The following is a 27,284-nucleotide window of genomic DNA, read 5'->3' on the forward strand; positions in this document are numbered from 1 at the left end:
ATATCAATATTTTCCGAGCCTTTGATCAGCACCCTTAATAAGACTGGGCAATGATCAATGAGTGAATGTCAGTATTGCAGTGAGACCTTTCTTTCAGCACTGTATGCGAACTACTCCACGCACTTCTATAGCTGTAGTATGTTAAGGAATAAGTTAATAATGTTCGGGGAACAACCGGACTTTGAGAGAAATAGAGTTTCATGCACAACTGACTTGCACTTCAACTCCTGACTACACACTGCTGTTGTGTCTCTAAAACAAAAATTCTGTGGTAAAAATATATTCATTTTTTTAAGTAGGGGTTCAAAGGGAGAACATTCAAATAGGTTTGTCGAAATTCTAGAACTAACCTTCAATTATTGTTTTCTTTATAACCTACTTGAAATTTTAGTCCACAGCCTCAGCCTTTTTGTTTCTATAAATCTGAACAATCTCGCACTGACTCACTACTTTGTTGACATGCTGTCCGAGTAAAACAGTTGTTTGCTGATGCTGTTCAGCTGTCACTGACAGATCTGAAGAGGTTTTACATTAGTTGGTGATTCCAAGTGAAGTTGCTTGGCAACAAAATGAGAGGCCGAGTTCTGGTTACCCTTTTCTTACATTATTTTATGCATGCCTGGACGAGTGTGTTAAGCTGCTATTTAGAGCTGGGGTGTACTTACTTGTTAGCTTGTTTTATAACCACATCATTAAGTTGCTCTTGAGCATTGTTGTTAAGTATTCAATCAACAACTGTTTCATGTGATCAGGTAAAGTAGTGCTCTGCTGAACGCTGCAGTACCAAATGGGTTTTGTGTTTTATGACCTTTTTCATCTGCTAGTTACAATATTTGCCCAATACCTTACACAGGCAATGTTCCTCATCTTATCGCAGTGTTGTTGACGAGCCTGTAGCAAAACTGTCACCTTAATACAACGTCAGACTCAAGAGAGCAGGCTTAAATGTGCTTGGCTTAGTGGATGGGTCGTTGTCACGTGGAAGGGCCTACATTTAAGTTACTGACTATTGTGATGAGGTACACCAATCAGCCAAAACATTAAAACCACTGATGGGTAAAGTGAATAATATTGATGATTTCATTACAATACAATGTTCTGCTGGGAAACCTTTGGTCCTGGCATACGTGTGGATGCCCCTTTACGCACTCCCTCCACCTTAACATTGTTACAGACCCAGTACCCCTGCTCATTGCAACAGTGCCCCAGTTGACAGTAGCCCCTCAGCAAGGCAATGCACCATGCCACACCGCCAACACTGCTCAGGAATGGCCTAAGGTATGTGACAAAGAGCTCAAGACATCAACCTTGCTTTCACATTCCCCAGATCCCAATCTGATAGAGCATCTGTGGCACCAACCAGTACCCCAGAGGTCCTTTGTCCAGGTCTTGACAGGCCAGAACCAAGTCCGATCTACGGTTGGGCCTCTGACCTGTCGAGGCATGGACACAAGACCTCTGGGGGTGTCCTGTGTTGTCTGGCACCAAGGTGTTGTCGACAGATCCTTTAAATCCTGTGGGTTGAGATCTAGAGATTTTGGAGGCCAGGTCGACGCCCTGAGCTCTTAGTCATGTCCCCCGAGCGGCTCCTGAGCATTTTTTGTGGTGTAGCATGGTGCACTGTCCTACCTGGGGGGGTGCACTGCCATCAGGGAGTGCCGTTGCCATGAGGGGGTGTATTGGTCTGTAATGGTGTTTGGGTTGATGGTGCGTATCAAAGTGGCATCTACATGAATGGCAGGAGCCAAGGTTCCACAAAAGAGCATTGCACTGTAACAAAACAATCAATGTTATTCACTTCACCTGTCAGTGGTTTTAATGTTTTGGCTGATCGGTGTATACTGTATAATAAGAAACTTGAGGAAGAAGAGTTGTGTCTGTTCAGTGAAACAGTGAGGTGTTCAGTATATTTTGTATTCACGGAAATACATATACATATTTTTTCTTTTCACAATCATGGAAAAATGTAGTTGTCGTGGTACATCCAGCTATAAATATTCAGTTTTTGTTGGAATCGTTCAGAGGTGTTTATTCAACTTTATGTTAATTTTGGAGGCTTTAGTTTGTGGCTCTGCCAATGTGTGTTAACTGCACTGTGTTGAACTAAGAGGTGTTTGTGGTATTTACTGGACACACACTGATATAATTGAGGCGGAAAGTATTTATCAATAATTATAGTATAATGTGTTGCAAATGTCTCTGCACTGGTCAAGCAGTGGTACACTACCTTTAGTTAAAGAGTAACTTATCACCAGGCTGAAAAGCAATGCCCTCTCTGGCTGACAGTTTCACGTGTATGACCCCTGACTGCGAGTTCACCCTTACTTCACTGCAGCAAGGTGAAAAGTTAAACCAGTGGAGGTTAGTCAAGGTTTTCAGGGGGTGTTAAGTTACTCTTTAATCATCTTCTAATCATCTCTCTGGTGAAGTATGTATCCGTTGCCATGTAAACCAGCACAAACCACCTAATATTCCATTAAGCATATTTGTACCCAAGGGACACTATTGCTTCACCTTCACATTCCCACCAAGCTTATTGTTGCTCAGCTTGTTTTTATTCAGCCTATGGTTCTCTGTAACTGTTTTTTTCCGGACCATGTGGCTTTCAGATATAGCCAAATTCTGTGAACCTGGGGAGCCGTCATGCATTCGTCATCCCTACTTCCACTCAGTGCTCTGTGCTATTTTTGTTACCATCATCTCAGTGGGGTGCTGATCACTTGGGCTCTTGTCCACAAACAAATCAGCCCTGTTTTTTAGCCTCTGGTTGAGAATGTAATGATATCTTATCATTGCCGCTCCTAGCTCTCATTGTTTCTCTAATAAGAACCAGAGACAAGCCGTACACATGCTTTCTATAGTTTTAGGATGGAAGACTCTTTTGTCATAAAATACTACAGCAACAAGAAGCAGCCCACAGATGCTAACCAGTAGATTTGTTGAGAACAATATGATCCAGTGATGTTCCATGTGTGGCTTTTGAACTGTGCAATCGTTATCTATCCCTACCCCCTGTCCTTGTTCAGCCAGGGCTACCACTTGCAAACCACAAGAGATATGCGACCCCACCCTAGTGTCACGCTGGACCCTGCCACCTTTCACCCCCCGCCCTTCCGCTCTCGCAACCAGAGCTACATGCGCGCCGTCAGCACCCTCAGTCAGGCTAGCTGCGTCAGCCAGGTGAGTCTTAAACACATGCATCACACAGAGGCAACACCTGGAGACATTTATGAGAGCCTATGTCATGTCATTTTGTATGTAGGAACTTTATGTAGAGGGCATTACAAAGACATAAAAAAAATCCACAGGTGTTCATAGTGGAGGTCCACAGCTGATTGTTTAGTAGACATAGCCATGGCTGTCTCAACTGAAGTCAATAGACACGACTAATCTGTGCTGTTTTGGACTGAGAATTGATGATTAAACTGACAGTCTACAGCTCCAGACATAATCTAATGTGGTTTAAAGTTTTTTAATAGATTCATGCTATAAAGAAACCTGAAATTGTGTGTAATTGAGTAACCAGGATATCAGTTTCACATCAGTCAGTCTGCAATCTGATTTGGCCGAAGGATATCTGGAATAGACCACTTAAAAATGATTCATCAATCTCCTGCTGTTGTGGCATGCCAGCTAATTAGCTAGCTAACAAAGCAGCAGTTTGTTTTGATTAACCGATCTTTTTTTTGTTTGTTTGTTTTTTGCGAACTACTACTAATGATTAGTATTACAGAAACAGTAACATAATGTCTAACCTCACACACCAACCTTTTCAGCTATCTATCTTTGTCATATCCTACTATTAATCTAAACAGTTAGATTAATTTTGCAAGTCTGTTTTGGACCTCCATGGTGGCACAAGACAAGGTTGATGTGAAGACTTGTGACACAGCAAGAAACCATCCAAGAGGAGGAGAGATTTAGAAAGGCTGCGCAGTTAGCTTACTCCTGCTGGTGCTAACACAGTTAAATGATACTAGAAAAAGGTCTTACATGAAAGTGAAACCTAGTAATATGAAACAGCATGATGATGTAGACAGAGGACAGAAGAAGACATGACAGGGTAGAACATGAATTCATCTTGTATCAGCTAGAACAACTTAGAGTATTTGTAAGAGACTTGTTAAAGCTTCAAGACAAAGAACTGAGACTGCAGTGTTTTACATGTAGTGACATACAGTATACTGTAGAGTACATCTTAGTTTGGGGATGTGTGGTGAATGGAATGTTTTATGACCCAAACTGAATATTTTTCTGATTGTTTTCTGTTGTCATCTGCCTTTTTTTCATTTGATCTTGACATTTATTCAGTTTAAGGTCGGAATGACAGTGGCATTTCCTTACGCTAACACTCCTTCATATTTGCTGTGCAAAGGGGAAGAATCAAAGTGAGAAAGAGAAAGGAAGAGGAAAAATTAAGGACTGCTATTCCTGTTTTTGTCTCTCAGGTGAGTGAGACTGAGATCAATGGCCAGTTTGAGTCAGTTTGCGAGTCCGTTTTTAGTGAAGTAGAATCCCAGGCCATGGAAGCCTTGGACCTGCCTGGTTCGTTCCGCACTCGAAGCCACAGTTACCTCCGTGCAATTCAGGCTGGTTATTCCCAAGATGACGACTGCTTGCCTTCAATGACATCCTCCACTGTCACTTCAACTCTCAGATCCACAACAGGTAAAACAATCCCCCCCCTAAATGAGAGAGGGCTTAGACTACATATCCTCATACATCCTATACATGCGCACAAACTTGACATACCTACATATGTACAGTGGGGAACCCTTGAGCTTCAGAGATGCCGGGCTGAATGATCCAAGTTATTTTTTTTTTTTGGAAGCTATGGTGTGCGTGTGTTTGTTTTTGCCTCTGCATACTCCCGATTGTTTAGATGGATCTGCTTGTGTGTTACTTTGCACGATTCATGCATCATTAGACAAGCTTCTAGTTGGTCACTTGTGGTGTTGCCAAGCTGTAGACTAGGATAAGGTCTGGGGGGTCGCATCAACACTGAGATGGCAACACACGCTCACGGTACACAATATTTACAACACAGCACAGCCACATTACATGGCATGCCTATGAGGAACAGGCCCTACCCTAAGCATGTTAAACTGTGGTGTTATATATGTGTTGTGCAAAGCCTGTGAGTTACTTAGGGAGGGATGAAGACAAAAACGGGCCAGGGGGTAGGGGAGCGGTAGGTTGTTGACTTATTTGTGTTGAGAGGATACAACGGACAAGCCTTCCGCCTGTCCTCCCCCTGCTCTGTTGCACCAACACATTAGCAATATGCTTTGTAACTGACCTGGTCACTGACCTCATAAAATTACAAACAAAAAAAACAATCTTGTAACCAATTTAAGGTAAGTCAACAACCTCTAGAGACTAGAACACGTGCACTCACACGTGCTGGTTGCACAAAGGAACTGTACAGTGATGGTATATATGAGTTTGAGAAATACAACTTTCGACTATTTGCAGTATTGTTGTATTGTGTTGCATGAAACTCAAGCTTTTGAGCATTGATCTCAGTCAAAATAACTAATGAACTGTATGTATAGTTTATTACAGGAACTCCTAAAGCTTCCGAATCACTGTTGTCTTCAACTGCAAGTTGCCAATTTAGCAAACTTCGCTTACATTGGTCAGAATTTATTTTTCAGCTACAATTAAAATATGACAGTGGACCAAGACGCAACATGTTCTGAAAACAGCACATTTTGTCTATGGTCACAAATATTTATTTGTCCTACATGCTGCATTTTTAATACAAAATGCAAAGATTTCAAGGTTTTGTGCGACACAGTGCGAGCAATATAAAATTAAGCATTTCAGGTTCTTTGTGCAAGCAGAGTCTTTGCAGTAACTCCCTCACTAAGTGCATTTGGTGTTTACCTGCAAGAGTAAAGCTATGAACCCTATTGAAACATTTTTCTTTAATTGCGTGCATTTTTAAATATTATGACCTGGATTTTCATTGTTTTTGTACACTTTTCTGTCAATTTAATATTGGAGACATTTGCACTTTTTCTCATTTTGTGGGTTTTGTTTTCTTGTGCAATCTGGACTTTTGTTTTTGGAATCCTTTCATCTTCAATTGGGTTTCCATCTACGATTTCTTCGATGTGACAGAAGTACTGAGGATAAAGGAGTGTTCTCCAATCCCACTGTCTTATTTGCTGAACTCTATTCATTTAACTCTCTGCTCCAAATCTGTCAGCTCTATATGGACTAAAACAAGCAGTTGACTGTACAATATGTTATGAAGATGTATTTTGAAGATTGGCATGATGCATCAATTACAATGTCAGATAAGGTTATAGCAACCCAGAGAAGGGTTCCCTGGATGGTGATTAATTTTATATAGTACTGTCACCTCCCAGTCAAGCCATACTGTAAGTTATATTTCTCCTTTGGTGTACTCTTTGCACTGTTCTGAGGGAATAGTGGCCTTGAAATTGAATAAAGTAACTTATCTAGGCTACCTTGGCTAAGAAAAACATTGATTCCTGGAATCATGTTTTTATGTTAGTATTCAGTACTAGTTTATAACTGAATTGTAAGCGGCTTATGAACCAAACCCCATGTGAGGCTAGTGGGCCCTTGAGTGGGGAAGGGATCCCATGATGCTCCGTAGGGCAGACGAGCAGCAAACCCCTCTCCATTTGACCATCCATCTCTTGAAGGATAACCAGGGGGAATGAACAACTGGAGGCATCAGTGATGATTGTTGCAGGTATTTTAATGTTGACACGCATACATATATCTATGTATATGTGTGTTTTTGCACTGCCTTCTCAGTAAAAACAATAGATACATAGAGTTTATATATCCATAGATGTATAGCTGGTAGAAATATCTCATTATGTTATCCTAAGTAGCAAACACGGTTCCAAACAACTCACAAAACCTCAGACACTTTGATTTCTTCTTAAAACCTTGACACCTCAGAATATTGATTAAAGTGATGAATGTGATGCTGGCTTTTGTGAGTTGTTTACCATGTCTCTATTTTAAGTGTGTTTAGACCACATTGTAAGTGTAAATGTATAAGAGATGTACTTCCCAAACTTTTCGGAATGTTTTCATATGGCAACCATAAAATAGCACTGAATGTGATCGCACTGCCACTGTCTCCAATTATTTGTGAGAGCAGCATCTGTTTTTCTTTTCATGAAAATCTGACTTCTTTTAAAAAGGCCACATGTGGCAGTCTAACCCTTGGCATTGAGTCTGTCAGCTGTCTTTGACTGTGGGATTGCAGCCTCTCCCTGGTGCAGCCCCGAAGGGGGGAGTGACCCCTCCCCTCACCGGGTTACTTACTCCACATGGTCTAATCAGCCACTTTGGACCTGATATGTTCAATAGGGTTCATATCTGCTTCTTGACCCAGTGGGTTGTGATTCTTCTACCCCCCTTTACATCTTTTCTTTTGCACAAAATGGCACAAAAATAAACATTTTGATATGTTTTGAGAAAAGGGTTCTCAGAAAATGGATTCATGATCTGATAATGATTGATGTATTTCATGTTTAATTCCACTCTTTGCTGTGCTGTGCAGTGAAAAGATGGAAAGAAGCCTTGAGATGACTGAGAAGGCAGTGTAAAAACATTGTGAAAAGCCTACAGTATGTGAGTTTAATGACAATCATTGTCTTTCAAAAAAGGTGCTGTATATTTGATACTGGCTCTGGCAGGAGGGAGCTCTATTATTTAGCTGATCCATTTTGGATTCTCCATATAGTGCTACACTTGAACACCACAGAAAGTTCATCCAAAATTTGAACGATGATGAGCAACTTTCAAAAACATGTCATGAATTCCACCAACAATATACTTCAATAGTGCTAAAAAAATGGACAGTGAGTTTCTTCACACTTGTAATTTTGTGATTTTATGACACTACTCAGTTACCTCTTGGTTTTTTACAACTCTGGTTCAACTCTGTTAGTCGCATTTGAACAGCACACAAGTCAATGGTGGATGTTCATCCCTGATAAAACACTTGAATCTTTGGAACTAAACGGGAAATAACTGGGTTTGATCCTGTGTGTCTTTGGAGTTACCTGCCACTCACATACTGTATGTTTTCCATAGATATGTGTTTGTTTTCTAGTAAAGAAGCCAAATCAAATTGCACTCCAGCTGTTCCTTTCACTTTGAATGTCCTTCTGTTTGCATATTCAAATTTTTCTTCCAGAGGGATATGATGTTGTGGATGGGACCTCTTTACTATGTGAAGACATGATAGAGGATGATGACGGTGCTAGCTCCTCTGCATATGTGGAGCTGGAGAGGCTGGAGAGAGAGACTGCTGCTGCTCGCAGCCAGCACAGTACTAGCTCCACTGTAACAGCCATCTCTGTCCCACCGGCATCCCCGCCTTCATACAGGGTCCCCTCTGCCTCACCTGTAGCCTCAGAGCCGCCGGTCCCTCAGGCCATTCAGGCCTTTAAAGAATCTGCTAACATGGTTGCTGCCTTCAACATGCAGTGGAAGGATGAAATCTCAGCAATGCGCTATGAACTGGCAGAGTTGCGTAGAGATGTCTGTGGGGAATTGAAGACTTTCAACAGTAACTTCTTCAACTTTACTCAGTGCTACAACATGTGGACTTTGTGCCGGGAGCCTTGCAGTGACAGCACCACACAAACAGACGACAGAGTGTCCATAGGAATCCAAGCAGGCTCAAGTTGGTCCATCCGACAAAATACAGAGGACAAGTCAGTGATGTGCCAACCAGAGCCAGCACCCTTCAGCATTATGGATTTGATGGACCCACCCCGGATTGAGATTATAGAGGGAACCCCTGAGAGCACGCCAGAGGGGTCAGGCAGTCCTGCCAGCCCACTTCCAATAGAGGATTTCCCATGGGAGATCAACAAAAAGCAAAAGCCCCAAAAGCAGCCAGACACAGTTGGCCACACAGGTGGTCACAGAAGCGCTAGTCTAGAACTGTGGAGCAGGAAGTACACCAGTGGGCCCATGTCATATCTGTCTATGTCATTCTAATCATTCCCATTCTGCGCATTCTGTAAAATGAGATGAGAAAGCCAGGGCAAAAACCCGATATTTACCAGGAACTGCAGGGCTGAGATGTTGGTAGATGTCCCTTTACTCTATGCAGACACAGAGTCTGTCATCTCTTGAACAGGTTACAATGTTGTTCAAGCAATCTTTTAACAAGTGTCTTGCTTAGCCATGGAATAAAAGAGAATGACTTTGTTTTACAGAATGAGGTGACAAAGAATGTGAGAGAGAATGTGGCTGATGTTCAGATCCTCAAGTGCCAACAAGTGCAGCATCATCTTCCCTCCGCTGTCTTAAATGCCCAACCTTCAGAGTAAAAGTCAATTCAAGTAAATATGATTGGAAACCTGAGGGTCATTTAATGATAAATCCTAATACTCAGCCATTGTGAGGTGAGGCATATGTTGGTCTGTTTCTGCAAATGAATAGCTCATGTTCATTCCAGTTTCTCTTCCTGTAGAAACATTCTCTTAAGCACCTGAGTATACTGAAAAAATACTGTGAATAACTTTATAAACCCTAGTTTTTTAATGAATGCATTAAAGATAAATACATTATTTATGAATATATTGATATATAATTTACTTTTTAGTTATTCTAATCAAAGCATTCCTTTGCCATGGCCTTCATCCATTTTGTAGCCAGTTCCAGTTGAAATGGGCATTTTGAAAATTTCCAACCTACAAGTTTTCTCAATGGCGAACTGGTGAACCACAGCGCATGGAGAAGTAACTGTAAAAATATGACAAACAGCAGATAGCGCTGACAAAAACTTAGAATAAAATTTGTGAAAGCTTAATCCTCTGGAATACTGTATGGATGACACTGTCTCAAGGCTTTGTGGACTTCGTCCCTGGCTAAAATTGTTTACGACGAACCATTTGTTACTGACTTTTAAGTCTGACAGCATGTGGAGAGAAAATGGTAAGGGAGGTTCGCAGTGAACGGGAAGTATGAATGTATCGGCTTTAGTTCATTCTTGCACAAACTGCATTCATGTTCAAACTCTGTATATGTATATAAATGTATCATTTTGTACATAGAGAAACTTATATTCAATACTTGTACTGTTTGCAGTTATAAACATACTCATTTCTGACAGCGCTGAGCGGGGTATAGTAGTAATTGTGGTTCTAAACCAAACACAGCACTTTTTTCAGTCTTCAAGGTCTGTCTTCATTTATTTCACCATGTTCATCCTCCAGCTGTTTGTGCACCTCATAAGGAAGTTGGTAGTTCATACCAGTGTTTCAACTATTGTTTTTCGTGCAGTGGTGACTGGAGGTTCTTAAATGTTTGGCTAGGTATCTTATCTATCCTTTCTTTTTCTTTTTTAAATGGAAAAGGTTTGACAAATACTGAGTTGAAACTGTTTTGGTAAATTACGTTAAGAGATTCTGATTAAATTCTACCATATTCACCTTTTTTAAATGCCACATTTTTCTAGTAATGGTGGACTTTTTCATGCTGGGGTGGTTCATCACTGCTGAAAGATAACAGAGAAACATTGGTCCCTATAAGTAGACAATCAGAGCCACTGAGGGCCTCTACCTCTGACATGTCCCCAGAGGTGCAGTATAGTACCACTGAATGTACTAACACCGCCTCACTAGTGATGGCTTAGCTGGGCTCCTGTCAAACCTTAATGGGTGGGAGCCCTCAATCATCTGCTATATTTGGCCAATTGCTCATTTTGTCTGTTACTCATAAAATAATATTTGCTCATTAGCCACTGGCATTCCCCTCAACCACTCATCTGGTCCATTGTCACACTGTATCTACATGGCGTACCAAAGTTACTGTAATACTGTGGCCCATGGAACTGAGGCCAGCAACAAACATCTCCAAACTTGACAGCACTTATCTTTGGACGATCACTGCAGCACAGGACCATGGGAAGCCTGTATGTATCAGACCCCTGACTGAAATGTGAACCTTTCAAAAGGACTTAAATAAAGGAGAGGCATCATCTCTCACTTTATAAAGAGAGTGGATCTTCTTCCCCCTTTGCACGGCCAAAAGACAATACTTGCAGAAAAAGTGGCATTTTGAAAAGATGATATTTATACAAAGGTTGTATAAGAGGTAAGAACAAAACTAAAGTTGAAGCCACAGAAGAAAAAAAGGGAAGACATTTCCTTTCGAGTTACTGCAATAGCTCTGCCCCACACACCTGTTACGGTAACTCATTAAACCTGAGCTTAAAAGCCTAGCTACATGACTCATTTGCCTTGATAATCTAATATATGTGTTACAGAGGAACACTATATTAAAACATGTTTTGCTAGTAATTTATGGCAGCAACTTCATAACTCATAACTTGAGGTTTTGAGGTTTTGGTACAACGAATAATAGGTAAGAAATAAGTTCAAATGTATTGTTGCCATTCTACACTATTTGCAATACAGAACATTAATTTTCAAAACTTATAACCTATTTATTGTTGTTATAAACCCAAACAAACCCAATTTTGAGTTTTTCATCACAGACCAGCCAAAGGCTGGGTTAGCATAAATCATAAATGATTTCAGCGAAAGGCATATGACTGTGACAACATTTAGCCTATAACCATTTTATTATATGATATATATATATATATATATATACAGTATATATGAAAAAAAACTTTGGAAAGGCTTGTATTCATATTTTTGCTTTTTGAATGAGTAAGAGGGGATTGCAGTGGCATTCCTTACTTACATCTTTTCCCATTGTTTGGGGAATGCAAACTAATTTAAAGGTGCTGAAGACTGGCCAATCGTGATGTCTCCAAACTACATTCATTCATTCTATGCAAGTTGTTTGTTCTTTGTTGTATTTTTACATCATCTAAATATTTGCAGTTCTAGATATTAGGTGTTTATGTTTAGCTTTCATGCAAGTCATCAATGCCGCAAACGGAATGATGTTTTCAGAAAATAGTGGTGGCTCTTTTTCTTTTTTTTTTAATTTTAAAAAGATTTATTTTATTGAGTTGTTTTTGCATGAGCCACAGTGTTTCCTGGCAGACAGACAGTTGATTCATTCACATTTCTCCCATTTTAGCTTATATGTATACTAGAATCAAAGAGTTTGTTGGTGAGATTCTTGAAATTCCTGCTTAGTGGTAGCATCCGTGTGCTTTGTGACATCATGAACAAAAGAAACGAACAATCGTAAGTGCATCACGCATTGTCAATTTATTTACGGACTACAGCAAAATTAGAAAACAAAGCCTGTGACAATATAATTGGAAATGCTGTACAAATGCTTAACATTCTTCTAAATTTATATCCAGTTGAACTGCAAACTGGTCATTGACTGATCCCAAGGAACTCACCCACGCTATAAATAAGTTTAATCAAGTGTGTCATTATCATTTCACCATTTAGCCCAAAGAAATGACCCTTCCCTTAAAACAAGTTGAAATGTAGCAAAAATACAGACACTGATCTAAGTATTATTTTAAAAAAATATATACATGAAAGATGTACATTTAACAAAGACTAAAGAGGAAAAAGACAAAGGGTATTTACAATTATTTTTTAACCATGCAACCATATTTTGTGTAATGAAATATATAATTATTTGTAAGAAATGTCTATCTTCTATGTTACAGTATGTAGTCAATTACCCCATGAGTTTTTGTTTACATTTTGTTCATCCAGAGATCTGATGCAACAACTGTGCCAACTCTGTGACATTCAGCTATTAGGACAAAGGTTTTTGGATGGAATCTGATCTCACCTGAACCTGTAACACTGCTTGAATATAAATCCTTTTCTACCCCTATGTTCTCTTCCTGCATTTATTCAAGGTTTCGTGGAGAAAACATACTGCTCTGTTTTGCATCAATCATGTTGCAATTTTCAGGGATCTCAGACTGCATTGTTTAGTGAATCAGACTTTGTCAAAGTTATTAAGCACCTTTTGAACACCATAGTTTAGCCTGCATTTGTTAGCTTATGCTTATTTTGTTCAAAGAATGAAACCAGTATGTGATATTTTTGTTTTCTTTTTGTTTTGCTTATTGTGGTGTTTCTTGTGAATTTTCATTTTCAACTTTTATTGGCCTTATGTATTTTTCATAAATTGATATAAAACAATGGATTAAAATGTTTATCATGTTTATGTTCATGGTAATTTAAATGGAAAAATGGGGGTCATAGCTTTACAATGGCATCCAAAGATGAAACTAACTTAAAGCATAAGTAGTATATTTTGTGTCCATAGTTAGTATCTGCACACTTAAACACACCGCAAATACACAGCATGGGCCAGACACAGTGTCTTTTACTTTGACCCTCTCAATTTGCATTGCTTTTCTACTAAGCTATCACCTTTTTCTTTTTGTTTGTTCGTTTTATTTTCCTGTTTTCCCCCATTTTAGGCGCCCGTAGCTTAGCTGGGGGGCGTAGAGAGTACGGTAGGTCTGGTAGGGAACCGCTTTATTATATCTTTTTTTATATGTTGTTAATACAGTTTTTCATACATTTTGTCTGACTCATTAACATTTTCCACTAAAATAAGATATATCATAAGTTGAAAATGCTGTCATACTCACAAAGTATGTATAATACATTTAAATGTTTTTCATCTGTTTCCACATTGAATCCAGTGGAATTTACGAGATTACGTACCAGTACTGGATAATGAATTCATCAAACCGAAAGAACTGAACTAAGAAATCAGTTGACTACTGTCCCACATGTTGGCCTTGTGTTAGCACACTGGCATTTCTTATACAGTATCTACTGCATTTGAACAGAGTGAGACACAAGAATATCCGTTCCATTGAAAATCCCTTCTGCACAACTGGAACATACTTAAACTGAGATATGCATGAAGCCTTTTACAAAGTCCATAAAATTATTTATTTGGTTTGTTTTTATTTGTTATGATTTAATATTACTGTTCTGTTCAAATTCATTGGTATTGGTAGTGATTCACCCTCTTGCTTTAACCATTGTATACATTTTCTTTAAGTGAACAGAGGGGAATAAAATCAGCACACATTAGTGTGTCCTTATTTCAAATATCCTGGCATGCAGCAAGGCAGGTTATGACTAACATAACAGCTTTGTTCTACAAACCAGCACAAATCAATGCCGCTTTCAGATATATCATCAATCGTAGACAAACCGCAGTTGTTGAAGACCTTTTCAGATCTGTATTCATCTCAGTTGTTTTCAGTAGTTGTGATTTTGACATTAATGGCATTTTTAATTCAGCTCATTCCTCTAACATAAGCCTTGAGTGAAGGACAAATACCATCAGTCCTCAGACTTAATTTTGAAGGTGGTGGGTGATGGATTTAATATTCAAAATTATTACATGGTTACAGATTGCACATTTTGGCATACTGAAGTAATTGAAAAGCATTATTTATTATTATGCTGTCTACACAAAATCGTACATAATACTGCACGTAAAGTATAGTATTATACTTGTAGTCAGATATGTTGGGTAGGTACAGCATCATATATGGCAGTTGTTATTGGTTCCATGAGGGGTTTTACAAAGCTTATCTTAAACTAACAATTGTCTCACAAACTACCATACCTTCATTGTGTGGGCTAACAACTTATTTAAACTTATTTGAAATGTTCTGATTTGTTAACAAAGTTTATATTCAGCTGCCATTGCTGTACTACAGCAAACCCATTTTAATGACCCCACTAGCAGCAGAGCTCATAAATGGTGATATCTGATGGTCTGTCAGTTGTTTTTTCTGTCCAACACTTTGGTTCAAAGAACATACTGATTCAGATCCTCAAAGGATGAATCCTTACATTGTTGGTAAACCCATGGCCATCAGGCCAAAAGGGCACATATGCTTGAAATTTCCTGAGCACATGTGCATGTGCAGTTGAATGTACTGTTTACATATTACAGGGTGTTATACTAGTACCACTCTTAGAACAAAAAGTCATCTTTGCAAACACAAAATATTCCAGTTAAGAGTAAAATTTGGTCACCATATTCAGTTCTTCAAGAGGGCAAATCTTTGTTAAATTTAAACAGCTCTTCAGTTTTTCCTCTAGTGCCACATTCATGACAAACTTATCTTGTCAACCTAACTTTTTCCTTTTTTTTTTTTTTAATCTGTGAGGGCTGGAAAATGTTAATTTTTTTGGCGGATTTATTTGGGTCGCTATCCATTACCTCGCTACCGGGGCAAAGGCAAAGAAGAGAGAGTCTGTTTTTCGGACCATTGATTTGTATTGGTTTGTTGTGACCTATCATACATAAAAGGTTAATCCACCTTGCATCCATGGGGGCATCACCACTGTATGTATATATGTATGTGGCTATGAACAACATGCTTGTTTTATTGTACGGCTCTTGAAAAAAAGGGCTACACAAACTTACTTTTTAAATTTTGTAAATCCAGCAGATTCAGCTGGAATTACTGACCTATACACACCCCCAAGTCCTGCTAGTTGTCCTATGTCAATTCATCCATCCATCCATTCATCAGCTTATGGATCCATCCACTCATCCAACATTGCTAACCACCAGTGCCATATTCGAGCTCAATCCTAGGGCTGAGGAAATATCTCCACAGTGGTTGGGTCAGGTAAAGTAACATTCATAAAAAAACAATAAATTCCCCGTAGTCAATGCTCTTTCTTGCAAAGCACAGTGTTCTTTTAGCTGAACACAGTGATTTATTTTGCCTTTGGCAATATGCGTCTTTTTATGCACACCAAAGAAAAGTCATTCAGGTGAGCAGAAAAAAACTTTCAAAAGAAAAGACAAATTTAGATTATTTCAGTGCACAAGTAAGACTTCACTTGCATTTAATCCTGGAGTCTATCACTGAAAAGACACTTTTATGAATGCAAAGTGACATCTACAGTCATTATCAAATGTACTTTTTCAGTTATTTTTAAGGATGCTGTGATGTGTCTTGCCATAAACACATGCACATTGGCTTCATGAAAACAATTAGAGTAGGCTACAATGCAATTATGTAAAGTAGACGCAATGCTTTCAACTGTACTGGCAGCTGGTAGAACTAATTGTTAAAGAGAGAACTCATTATTATATTGCGACTACATAAAGTTATTGGCGTGAATATTAGGCTTTAGACTACAATGATAAATCAGAAAAAAAGAAAAAACAAATCTGTACCCCTGCTTACTTTGAGGGAAGCTAGACAGTCAAACAAAACATAGTGTTACATTAAAACCCAAGAGACTTCACATTCACTTTGTTACATCTTCAGCCCCCATGCTCATGTACGCAGCTCATCAGTCATTGCACGTCATTAAGCCACCACCTGAGTAAGAACAGCATCTCCCCAGCCTCTTTGCCAATCTGAGTCCACAACTATGGCAAGAACAGCCTCTGGCACAAATGGAGGGATTCGGACGGGGAGGAGACGCAGTCAGAACTTTTGCAACGAGTTTTCTGAAATTTAAGTCTTGACCACAAAGGAGCAAAAGGTTTGAGAGGGGCCTTGTTGAAAAAGCGCGAGAGAAGGTCTGTTTCATATTCTCTGCACCAAAACTATTATGAAATGATATTAAGTCACACTTTACATCAAGTCCATGTAATACAATATTTTTTTTTTTGTAACTACATTATCAATCTGGAATCACAGCTGCACATATTGTGTTCAAATGACAAAGTGTGAACACAATAAGTGATTATAATTTAATTTCCAGTTATTAGCTATGATTATAATTATATTTTAGGTGCAGCTGTGTATTTGTACTTTATGTAAAGTATGGCTTAAGCTCATTCAAGCAAATATAAAGGGAATTAAATGCAGTAAAACTGGCTATAAGTACAAGTGGGGTGGTCATACCCATTCAGTATCAGATTTGAAAAATGGGAATGTGAAAAGTGAAACTCCACATGCTGCAGTACAGCATGCATCACTTTTCAATACAATATATTGATGCATCACCAGAGGCAGTCCAAAAGTTAAAAAAAAAAAAAAAAAAAAAAGAGATAGAGAAAAAAACTGATAGACTGTCTTGCTTTTCAGTTTAAAAAACATGTTCTTTGTCTGGGTCTCTCAGCACATTTTGTCTGATTTTCTTTGTTTCCCTACTGTCTAAACCTCATTTATGTTAGAGCTACAAAAATGCCATTTGACAGAGACTGAAATTTTCTAATTCAAGCTCATGTTTGTGGCATTTTCCGTCAGTTGTGGAGTGGCTAATTCAGTAGTTGATTATAATTATTGTCTGTGTCTATTCTTCTGAGTCTTTATCTGTACATGACATTTTTTTGGCCCTATACTCCAAAAACGCAATGTTCTGTGCCTCTCTCAGGAGACACACTGTACTGCTAATAAACCAAGTTTAATACTTGAATATTGAATATTTCTTTACATGATATCCAAACACTGGAAAAAATAATAATTTCACTATTTAACGCCGTTAATTGGAAAGATTTAAATTATATGTATTAAATCCTTATTTTTAAAATCTGACTTGATTTTCATATTTATGTTTAAATGATGTCTGCTCTGTGTCTTATATGTATAATAAGATAAGATGTATTTGTGTTTTCACATTTAGATGATGCATGTTATCTCATGCCTGATAAGGATTGATCTTTACATAATGATACACGGTCAACATATTATGGCAATGCAGATGGGCAAAATTCCCAACAACCTTGGCAAAAAATGATTCTTCAAAGGCTTTAGACTTTATATTTGCTTAAACAATATAGCTGATTTCCATGTTGTGCTCCAATTTGGTCCATTTTGGATCATCTTTTGCCACTTAGTTAATTCTATTGTGATTCCTTTGTGGGTTTTATGATGCCATTATATGTGTTTGGACAATACTGGCAGTGACAACTGAAGCAAAAGGGAACAAGTACAAAGTCTAGACAAATACGTATTCAATTGTCCTTGTCAATTAGTTTTGTAATTTGACACTTAAACAAGGTTGAGGCACCTCCTGGAGAATTGTTGCCAATGAGCATTGCCAATGAAGTTGCAAGTTTTGTCAGTGATTAGAATATCTGCACTTTGAGACAGAAACACAGCAAATGCGGGATAGTAAGATATTCAGATATCATACTCAGATATTAGCATTTCCCCCCTTTTTCTTTACGCAGTGACGGAGTGTTACAGTTTGTTACACTAATGCAATGCACTTTCTCTAAGTGCATTCAACATCAAGGGAAAAACATTGATGTGACCCATTTCTAAAACTGTAAACTGAGCACATCTGTGTTTCTCTCTCTCCAGCCTGCTACTAACTGACTTAACCACTGAATAGGCAAAGACAAAACCTCCTATAAATATTTTCAATTAGCTTTAGACCCCCTTGGAGTTAGTTGTGGTAGGTATAGAAAGATGATTCACTCTAGGTGTGCATTAGTGTGTTCGATACCTGCATATGTCCTTTCTAACTGGTGTTGCTTGCTCCTTGCAGGGATTCAGTTTCGTCTCCCTACTTCCTGCAGTGTGGACCGCGCTCAGCCACCTCCAGGTACCAGTCCGTCTCCATCTCTTCTCTTTTCCTCCATACTAGCACTTATCTTTGCAAACTACTTTCAGTTGCAGTCATACATTCATGGGTGGAGGAGGGAGTCCGGCTAGAAAGAGAGACAGACAGAAATAAATAAATAGAGGAGGACAGAAAGAAAGTGAATCTCTTCCTGATAATAACTGGGTTGAAGTTACAGATACAGCTTAAATAGGCTAACATGCAAAGGCTGTTAACATAAATTGCTCCTGTTTTTTGGGGGGTTTTTTTATTTAGTTTTTTTTTTGTCTCATTTTACTATTTATATTGTCTTCTTAAAAATATTAAGTCAAAGAGCTGGTCCAAAAACCTTCTGTAAGTTGTGAAAATCAAACACTCACCCTCTGTTGGTTGGCTTTAACGGTGACTCTGAAAAGCTCGTGGATAACGGCAGTTGTAGCTAGCCTTCCTGTTCTTCGTTGAATCCATGCGCAGTTAATGTACGTAAGAAATTAACACCAATGCTAGGTTAGCTAGCCAAACCTTCAAAAAAGCTATCGAAACCGTAAATAAACTTTAAAACCATATCGGCAGCAATGCTCCATAGTTTCCTTCTTACAAGCTGGGTGTAAACACTGATATTATCTCCACTGTTACAAAATAAGCTAACGGTTAAAAACATTAGTCAAACGTTGATAAGATAGTTTTAAAACCACTCCAACCGCACTTTTCTGTCCATATCATGATCAAAACACTGACATTTCCCAATGTTAGAGCCAATAAAAGCTTCTGTTATTTGCTGCCATTACCGTGGCAGTTGTTGTGTTGTTGTCTGCTGCCGTTGACTCGACGCTCGAGCTGGTCACGAGCGCCAGACGGTACGTAAAGAAACGTCAGAGACCGCCGGAAGCTGTGTGTATATACGCTGCGTTTCCACTACCTATGTTTACAGGACGAGACACTGGGAAGTCCATTCATTCCTATGCGAATATCCGTGGAATCCGATGTACCTGCGAAACTCCTCTCCTCTTTAATATTTCGGTCCGGAAATTGCCGCGAGTAGGTTAAAAAATTGAACTTCTGCGGTGGATATGACAGTGTGCTACGTGTTAGCTAGCTAGCTAATAGGGTGCTAACTACCTAACAAGCTATTTCCTTCAGTTCAGTCGCCTGTGTTAATTGTGAAGTGAGTTTGTATGATTAAAAAGGACTCGTTTATCTAGTTTTAAAACATTTTAAATTTGAGTAAGTACTCTGTTAAAATATGGTTATACATTATATACTGTCAGATTGTAATTATGACTCGTTCAGCCATTCATACATCTTTTTGATTAAATATTTCACAAAACACGCCATGTACCTGGCAAGTTCTGTTTTTGTCCCGGTAATGTTCCAAGTGTATATTCTAAACTACTAATTATTCTTCCCCATTGCTGCAGGTACTTTCTATGGGGTTTCTATTCATCCATAAGGAAATACACTTCCTTGCGTTGGACACTAGAGGCATCATCTATACATTTACAGATCTACAGGCACCAGTCACATAACGTTACATAAGTGGAAGCGAGGCGTTAATGCGAATTTATACTACTGCTGAATCGACGCCGTAGCTACAGCGTAGGCTTCATGTCGACGTAGAGCCTACGCTGTAACCTATGCCTTAGCTCGCTGTACATCGTTGGTGTAATACCGTGCTGACAGTCAGAGAACAACACCTCATTTTCGCTTACATATGTGACTGGTGGCCGAAGATCCATAAATATACAGACCAACATTATGTGAACAGTTTACAAATCAGAATCCTCCTCAAATGAGCAAGTTTACTTCAGATTGAGCGACTCCGTCAGTAAGTGATGTAAGTAAGTTAGCTAATATTCAGAAAATAGTGATAAGCCTTTGTTGGAATATTCATTCAGGAACGGAGTTAGTAGCAGCGCCAAAATGATAACCGTATCAATGAAACAGCCGGCAGGATAGTGTCATGGGTAGCATGGGTGTGGTGTTTTGACGTTGTGTTATGCATGCGATCCACCATGGGAGATTTAAAAAGTAGCTGATAGCAGTAAGCAGCTAACAGAAAGAAGAAGTACAGCGGCTGAAAATGTCTGCTTGTTGGGAAAAAAATGAGGTCCAGGAGCTCCTTACCCTTCAAGCAACGAGATCAGCCGCCATATAACAGAGAAGGTAAATGATTGTTATTGCCTTGTAATTGAAATCGTCACTGTTTAAAGCACTGCCAGTGCGTGTTACATGTCACAATAGAGACCTATGTTGTGTTGCATGTCTTTTGCTTCCGCGATACTGGCATGCTGTCTTAAATCACCCACTAGAGCGGCATGATACTGCCGTCATCTGTATAAAAATGCAAAGGCAGGATGGAGGAGGGACTTCGTAGTGGCATTATAGCGCATCTCTGTGTAAAAAAGTCACCGTGATCTCCACTACTCACCAGTGAAGTCTGGCCCCTTCCCCTACTTTCTAAACTTGTTAATAATAATAATGAAATAAAGGATTTTATTGTTGATCATCGATAAATCTGACAAGATTTTTTTCAGTAATTGATTCAAATCATTTTATTGTATAGAATGCCAGGAAATTGTTATAAATAGCCAATCACAAGTTCCCAGAGCCCAAGGTGACATTTTCAAATGTCTTGTTTTTTTCCAACCAGCGGTCCAAAACAGAATAATAGCCTACACACAAGAGTTTTAGACCATAGTACTTGATATACAGCTTTAATGATTAATAGATAGGTTTCGTGTCAAACCATCAATGGTTGAATTACTTCAGCCTAAGGGTTTATGCAGTAGCCTGCTGCTCCCCAAATGCTCTGAAAGCCTTGTGTCATGCACACTGTTGAACCACTGTGAGAGCCAATGAAGTTAGAAATGGCCACAGAAAGTAACTAGATTGAATAGACAGCGAGGACAGGGAGAAGATTGCATGAGGATAATTTGTTGGTAGGTTCCTTAATTTCTGTTGTGAAGCAGATCCATGTCCTTGCCTCTGAGCTGCAGAGGAGTGATAATGTGTCAAAATGCCTGTTTTGAAGGCAGAAACTACCAGGGTCCTCACTGTTTACTTGTAACACTACCGAAACATTTAAGAAGAGCAGAAACACAATTTTTTAGCATGACATTCAGGTCCATTTAGTCTTGGCTGCACCTCCAGTGTGTGGGTCTGTTTACTGAACTGCCCGGTGCAGCAGTGCTAAGCCAAACAATCAAACTCAAACACTGCCAGGCACAACTGCCTACACAAAGGACAGTATGCTTCCCTGAACTATATTAGCCAAACTTTCAACTGAAGCTGTAGTATATTAAAGAAAACCCTGCTGTACATTAGCCCTATGAATTTACTATGTTGATTTAAACACTTTCCCTGAACTTGCCTTTTCAACATCTTCTCAGTTGGTGATTCATTGTGTTCAAGGGTTCCTAGTGAATGCTGAACATTGTAAAGCATTTGCTATTACTGTGGGCCTTACATGTAGGTGAAGAGGGACAGGTCCTAGGCCTGCATGGCTGCATCGATTATTGATTCTATACTGTCAGTGCCAGTTGCAGATTTTCTTCCTTTTTACATTGAATTCCTTGAATGATTTTTAAAAAAAAAATGTTAGTTCAAAATATTGAATATAGACAGTGACCTTGAACTTTGATTCCAAGGAAATGATGCTGATTATCACAATGTTTTAAGGTAAAAAAAAAAAAAAAAAGTAATTTTATAATAATTGCCTTGACCCAAATATGTAAACCCCATACCCACTACTTTTTGTTCCAGTAGTGTTAAAGTGATTACCCCCAGTTCACCCCCCAGATCAAAAATACATATTCTTCCTCTTACCTGTAGTGCTAGTCTAGATTGTTTTGGTGTGAGTTGCTGAGTGTTGGAGATATCGACTGTAGAGTTGTCTGCCTTCTCTCAGATATAATGGAACTAGATGGCACTCAGATTGTGGTGCTCAAAGTAGCAAAGCATACATTTGAAAAACTGCAATGTCTCTTTCCAGTAATCATGACCCAGAATCATGACCTCTGTCACTGCACAGAAGGAAGCGGCTATCTATTCATAGACAAGAGATGTAAACTTCATTGCGGCCCCCTCAACTGAGCTGCTATGATAGCTAGCTCAGTGAAAGTCTTGAAATCTCTTTTTCCTTTAGGGGCCGTACACATGTCGTGTCTTAAACTGCAAGGAAAAGGCGAGTTCAGGCGCTTTAGTGCCTTTTTTGTGCCAGCTTTCAAGAGTGCAATGGCAGGTTGCGTCTGGTCCCTATAATCAACCTCAACAAGTTTAGAGCTGTTCTTCTTCCATTCACTGTTTATAAGTGTGTAGGCCTATCGTCCGTGGGACAGATGTAAAGCTTTGGCAGCCCTGCACTAACATGATCAACTTTTCCATATTTATCACAGACTGATATTTTCGGAAGAAGGGAAAGATATCTGTCGGCTGTGATTGGTTGTTCCTCATTACATGACATGCGGTGCGTGCTGCTGCATTCCAAAAGTTGAACTCCGTTGATCTCAAAGCGCATCAATCGCACCCTGAAAAATGGGCACTTGGGAACGCGTTCGGCATTGCTTCGGCATTTGAGCACACCTGCTGTGCATCTACATAGAAAACAATTAATATAAAGGCACAAAAATCCCAGCATGTGTACGCCCTCTTAGTGGGACAGATTATGGATGACCAGCACAGTGATTCGGTTGGCGAGTGTAGTTTGATAGGAAGAAAATAGCTCCTGCGTGAAACTGCTCACAATAAGGTCTGTGGATTATCTTCAGTAACTGCTTGGGACATGATTTCTGTAAAGAGACATTGCTGTTGACTTTTTCAAACATATTTTTATTATGTATATAGGTATATTTTACTTATGTATATTTTAGTGAAGGCAGACATCTCTATGGCCAATATCTCCGACACTCAGCAACTCACATCAAAATGATCTAGACTGATAAATAGCACTAAAAGTAACTGATAAAATATCTGTTTTTGATTTTGGGGTGACCTGTCCCTTTAATACACATAGAAATAGAGTATAAAGTACAATATTTCTCTCTGAAATCTAGTAAAGTGCAAAAATGGTAGAACTCAAGTACGAGCACTGTGCCTGAAACTGTACTTCAGTGTGGTACTTGAGTAAACATTCAACAATCACTCATATCAACTTCAGTAAACTTTGTAGTGTACACTTTATGTTCAGTTGATTATTCAAGCGCTTCTAGCAGGTTCAGTGTGAAGTCAGGGATTTAAAATCTTTAAAGGAGGTAAACTAAATATAACGATGTTAAAACACAACTGACACAGATATGTGGACACTAAAAAATCACTCTACTAGTGAACTAGTGAATCTTAATCCATTGGCATAATCCAGTAATACCCATGTAGCTCCTTAAATGGACTATGTACAGTCTATAGGGGGACACCTGGTGTTCAATTAGTGTTATTGCAACACATGCTGATTTTTCTCTTTTTCTGATTGAGTGGGGCAATTCTCTCAGAAGCCTATTATGTGGTGATATGACAACCCGGGAGGAGTCAACAAATTAAATGTCTTCACTAAACAACATTAACCCAAGCAAATAATTGTGTAATTATGCCCAGCACATAAATGTAGGCGTATAAGGCAACAAATGTGTTTGCAAATGTCAATCCATTTAGGCAAGCATAAAGTATATGAATGAACATCAGATTTAAAAAAGTGTAGTGCTGACTCAACTTTATGATAGATTAATTTGAAGTCTTTATCATTACGCTACTGAGGGAATACAGTCACATTCATTACTTCTGCAAAAGAGGTTATGTGACTGGAGTTGTTTGTCTGTTTGTTTGTCTCTAACTTAACATATTCCCACTATGAAGTTGAATGTTAGAGACCCTAATTACATCTCCTGACTCATTGGTTGTAATCAGACAGTATTTACCGCGCACAGTCGCACTGTCAAGGGGAGAAACCTTGCTGTTTGTGACATTTTCATCAACACATTAGCTGATAATAGAAGATAATAGGTTTTGTATTTGGAGCAGGTAACATCTACAGTGTTTCATTTCTCTAGAGTCTACAAGAAACTCAGTACATCACTTTCATTTGGACTGCCAGCATAAGAAACTCAGCCACGCTTTATAGAAAGCATTGGAATTAATATACACTGTATATGTAAAAAAAAAAAAAAAAAAAAAATCAACTTAGGGGAAGTATCTTTAAATAGGATGTCAGTTTCCAGGAAAAAAGCAAGTTAGATACAAAAGATTAGGAGCAAATGAGTTTAACTTATGGTTCATATAATTTAATTTTGGCTACTACTACAATTTTATGATCAGATTATCTGATTTAAAACAAGGTAATGCCAATTTATTTGTCAAATGATTGAAAAATGAGCATGTGTTAGCTATGGGCATGGAAAATATACTATTGTTTTGTACTATTCTGTTATCTTTATGGTTGTCCTACACACGATAATCATGACAAAAATCTAATTAGGGAACTTTAATGTGTTGTATTGGCAAATGGATGCAAGGCAACCAGAAGAAACACAGATAATGGTGGTAGGAAACGCAGACATTTATGCCATTGAATTTGTATCTGGTACTGAGCTATCTGTAACATTTTCAGTTCTGAAACGAAGTCAAATGGGTAGAAAGTGTAAAAATAGAACATGTGGCGTTGCGTACTGCCTGAGTCACCGTGCTCTTTTCATTTTGGTATCCACCCACTGTGTCTTGCAGAACTGCAGCCCCTTCAAGTTGGAAGGAAGTCAAGTCTGTGACTGGATTTAGCTTAACAGAGTTCCCTGTGGTTTCTTATTTCTTATTGCACTTAATTACCTGTAATCCAAAGTGGTTTGTGGGATTGTGTGTGTGTTTGTGTGCGTGGGGCTTTACCTGCACCTGTTTACGTCAGGATACAACATGTGTTTAAATTAAAACAATCTTGCTGTATTGTATAACATATCCAGCCAGTGCCTTCTCATGCTGGTTGTGTCTGTATATTTTTATTTTATTTTAATTATTTGTCTAAGTAGGCTATAATATATTGTTTCAATTACTTTTCTTTCTTTTTTTTTAAAAAAAAAGTCTAGTTTTTATATTTATTGTAGTTAACAAAAACAGTTGTTTTTTTATAATTTTATAATAATCTTATTTTAAACATTTAATTAAACTTTTTTTGCCAGCCAGATATTAATGAATGGATGCTGTTTTCTTTAAATTTATGGAGCAATCTCTTAAAACAGAAATATTTTTCATTTTCTCCTAAATTCATCTTAACTAGTTTAAAGAGACAAGATGTTGGGGGAAAAAATCAATAAAAAAAATCAACATTATAAAAAATGGCAAAAATAAAAAAAAAAGCAAAGAAGTAGCATCAGGTCCATAGAGGATTAACATCAGAATAAAACAGTCAAAAAATTTTCAAAAATAAATCTCATGTCAGTCAAAGCAAGAAATTAATTATAATATATGTTTGGGGGTGGACACATGCCCCCACTATAAGATAGTGACAATAATCGCATTGAATGGAATGTGGCCGATTTGTGAGTGCTAGTCAATCAACGATTATCAGTGTTGGCTAATAGCCATACATTCACCCAGCGACCAACGATGGTGCTCACAGGTGTATTCAAGTAACGTCAATTTTTTTTTGCATGTTTTTTTTTCCGGGGGTGGCAAGACTCCCCAGCAGATTTGGTCCCCCCAAATGTCGACTCTTGCTACGGCTTTGAGTCAAGCTGACATCTGCAGATGGATTTATGGTATCTGAGCTCACTGAGTTTCAAGCACCTAAGTATCCAGATTACTGTACAAGCTCTGCTCATAGTTCCTCTCATCATTTAAGAGGTTTGGTAATGTTTCATAATTTGATAGTAAAAAACCGACAAGATTTATCCAGTTCATTGCCAGTTCAATTCATTCTTGTGTTGTGCATTAAATAATATAGGCACCCAACTTGAAATCTTGCATTACAAATTCAATATATGTTTTTAAGACATTTACTAGAGTGTCAACTGTTTTTCCATTATCTGAACAATGTAAAAATAAGGATAAAGATTAAGTCAGTGTTTTATCATAGCCTTAAAAAAAGATATTCAGCAAGTGAAGTTGGTCCATTTCCAACTCTGCTGTGAGGTCCATCTGGATGGATTACCATCAGAATCTCATTTGCACTTAAAAAAGCAAATCTTTCCCATAATCCTTCATTGCACCTCCCCAATAAACACAGACATGTTACAAAGCTGCTGTTGCTTTTCACCTTACTGACATTTTCCTTCGCTTTGAGCGCTAAAGTGCCCTGGCTAATCTCTCATCATGCTATGACGCTCTTCTATCACACACTGTGTGATACAGGTGAACTGCAGCACTTGGCCCTTGTCAGCTTTTGGCCACATTTTTCATGCTCACGTTTTATTTTATCCTCTACCCTTGTCTTGCCTTGTCCTCGTCCTCTCATCCTGCTTGTGCTATCCAGCGGTATCATATCCTCCCAGTTACAAGAAGACTCCACCTCCTGTGCCCCCGCGCACCACCACCAAGCCTCTTATCTCTGTGACAGCCCAGAGCAGTACAGAGTCCACCCAAGATGCCTACCAGGAGGGCAGGCATCCACGGGGCGGTCTGTGGACCACGGATAGCCTTGGCCGTCCCATCTACAGCTCCATGGACAGCCTGGACAGCACCAAGGCGGTCACCATGGCAATGGAGTCAGCAGCAGGCAAGAGGCATGCATCCTTGGGCAGCCACACCTCTGTCCAGACATGCGACAAAGCAGTGCTGGTGTCCAAGGCCGAGGAGTACCTCAAAACCCCACGTTCCTCTATTGGGATACAGGTAACAACATAACTG

The 27,284-nt window shown here is 38.9% G+C and overlaps 2 protein-coding genes across 6 annotated transcripts in view; one reads left to right on the forward strand and one right to left on the reverse strand.

Moving 5' to 3' along the window:
* Window positions 1–20,506, reverse strand: part of LOC125897622 (cytospin-A-like) — a 120,663-nt gene extending 100,157 nt beyond the window's left edge. Inside the window, exons 1-2 of the mRNA XM_049591046.1 lie at window positions 18,845–20,506; window positions 18,369–18,573 (exon numbers count right to left, since the gene is read on the reverse strand). The gene's annotated coding sequence lies outside the window, so the exon portion shown is untranslated. The remainder of the gene's footprint in view (window positions 1–18,368; window positions 18,574–18,844) is intronic.
* The window catches only part of LOC125897621 (disks large-associated protein 2), a 127,892-nt gene that overhangs the window by 80,965 nt on the left and 19,643 nt on the right, over window positions 1–27,284 (forward strand). For 2 of the 5 annotated variants that reach the window (XM_049591039.1, XM_049591042.1), the window contains exons 4-8: window positions 3,027–3,180; window positions 4,449–4,668; window positions 13,394–13,438; window positions 18,411–18,467; window positions 26,911–27,269. In XM_049591039.1, coding sequence (XP_049446996.1) covers window positions 3,027–3,180; window positions 4,449–4,668; window positions 13,394–13,438; window positions 18,411–18,467; window positions 26,911–27,269 — 835 coding nt within the window. Of the gene's footprint in view, window positions 1–3,026; window positions 3,181–4,448; window positions 4,669–8,194; window positions 11,490–13,393; window positions 13,439–18,410; window positions 18,468–26,910; window positions 27,270–27,284 lie in introns of those variants that run through there. The other 3 variants (XM_049591040.1, XM_049591041.1, XM_049591043.1) reach the window with 3 other exon arrangements.

Source organism: Epinephelus fuscoguttatus, linkage group LG11, assembly GCF_011397635.1.
Source record: "Epinephelus fuscoguttatus linkage group LG11, E.fuscoguttatus.final_Chr_v1".
In the NCBI taxonomy this organism is placed as follows: domain Eukaryota; kingdom Metazoa; phylum Chordata; class Actinopteri; order Perciformes; family Serranidae; genus Epinephelus; species Epinephelus fuscoguttatus.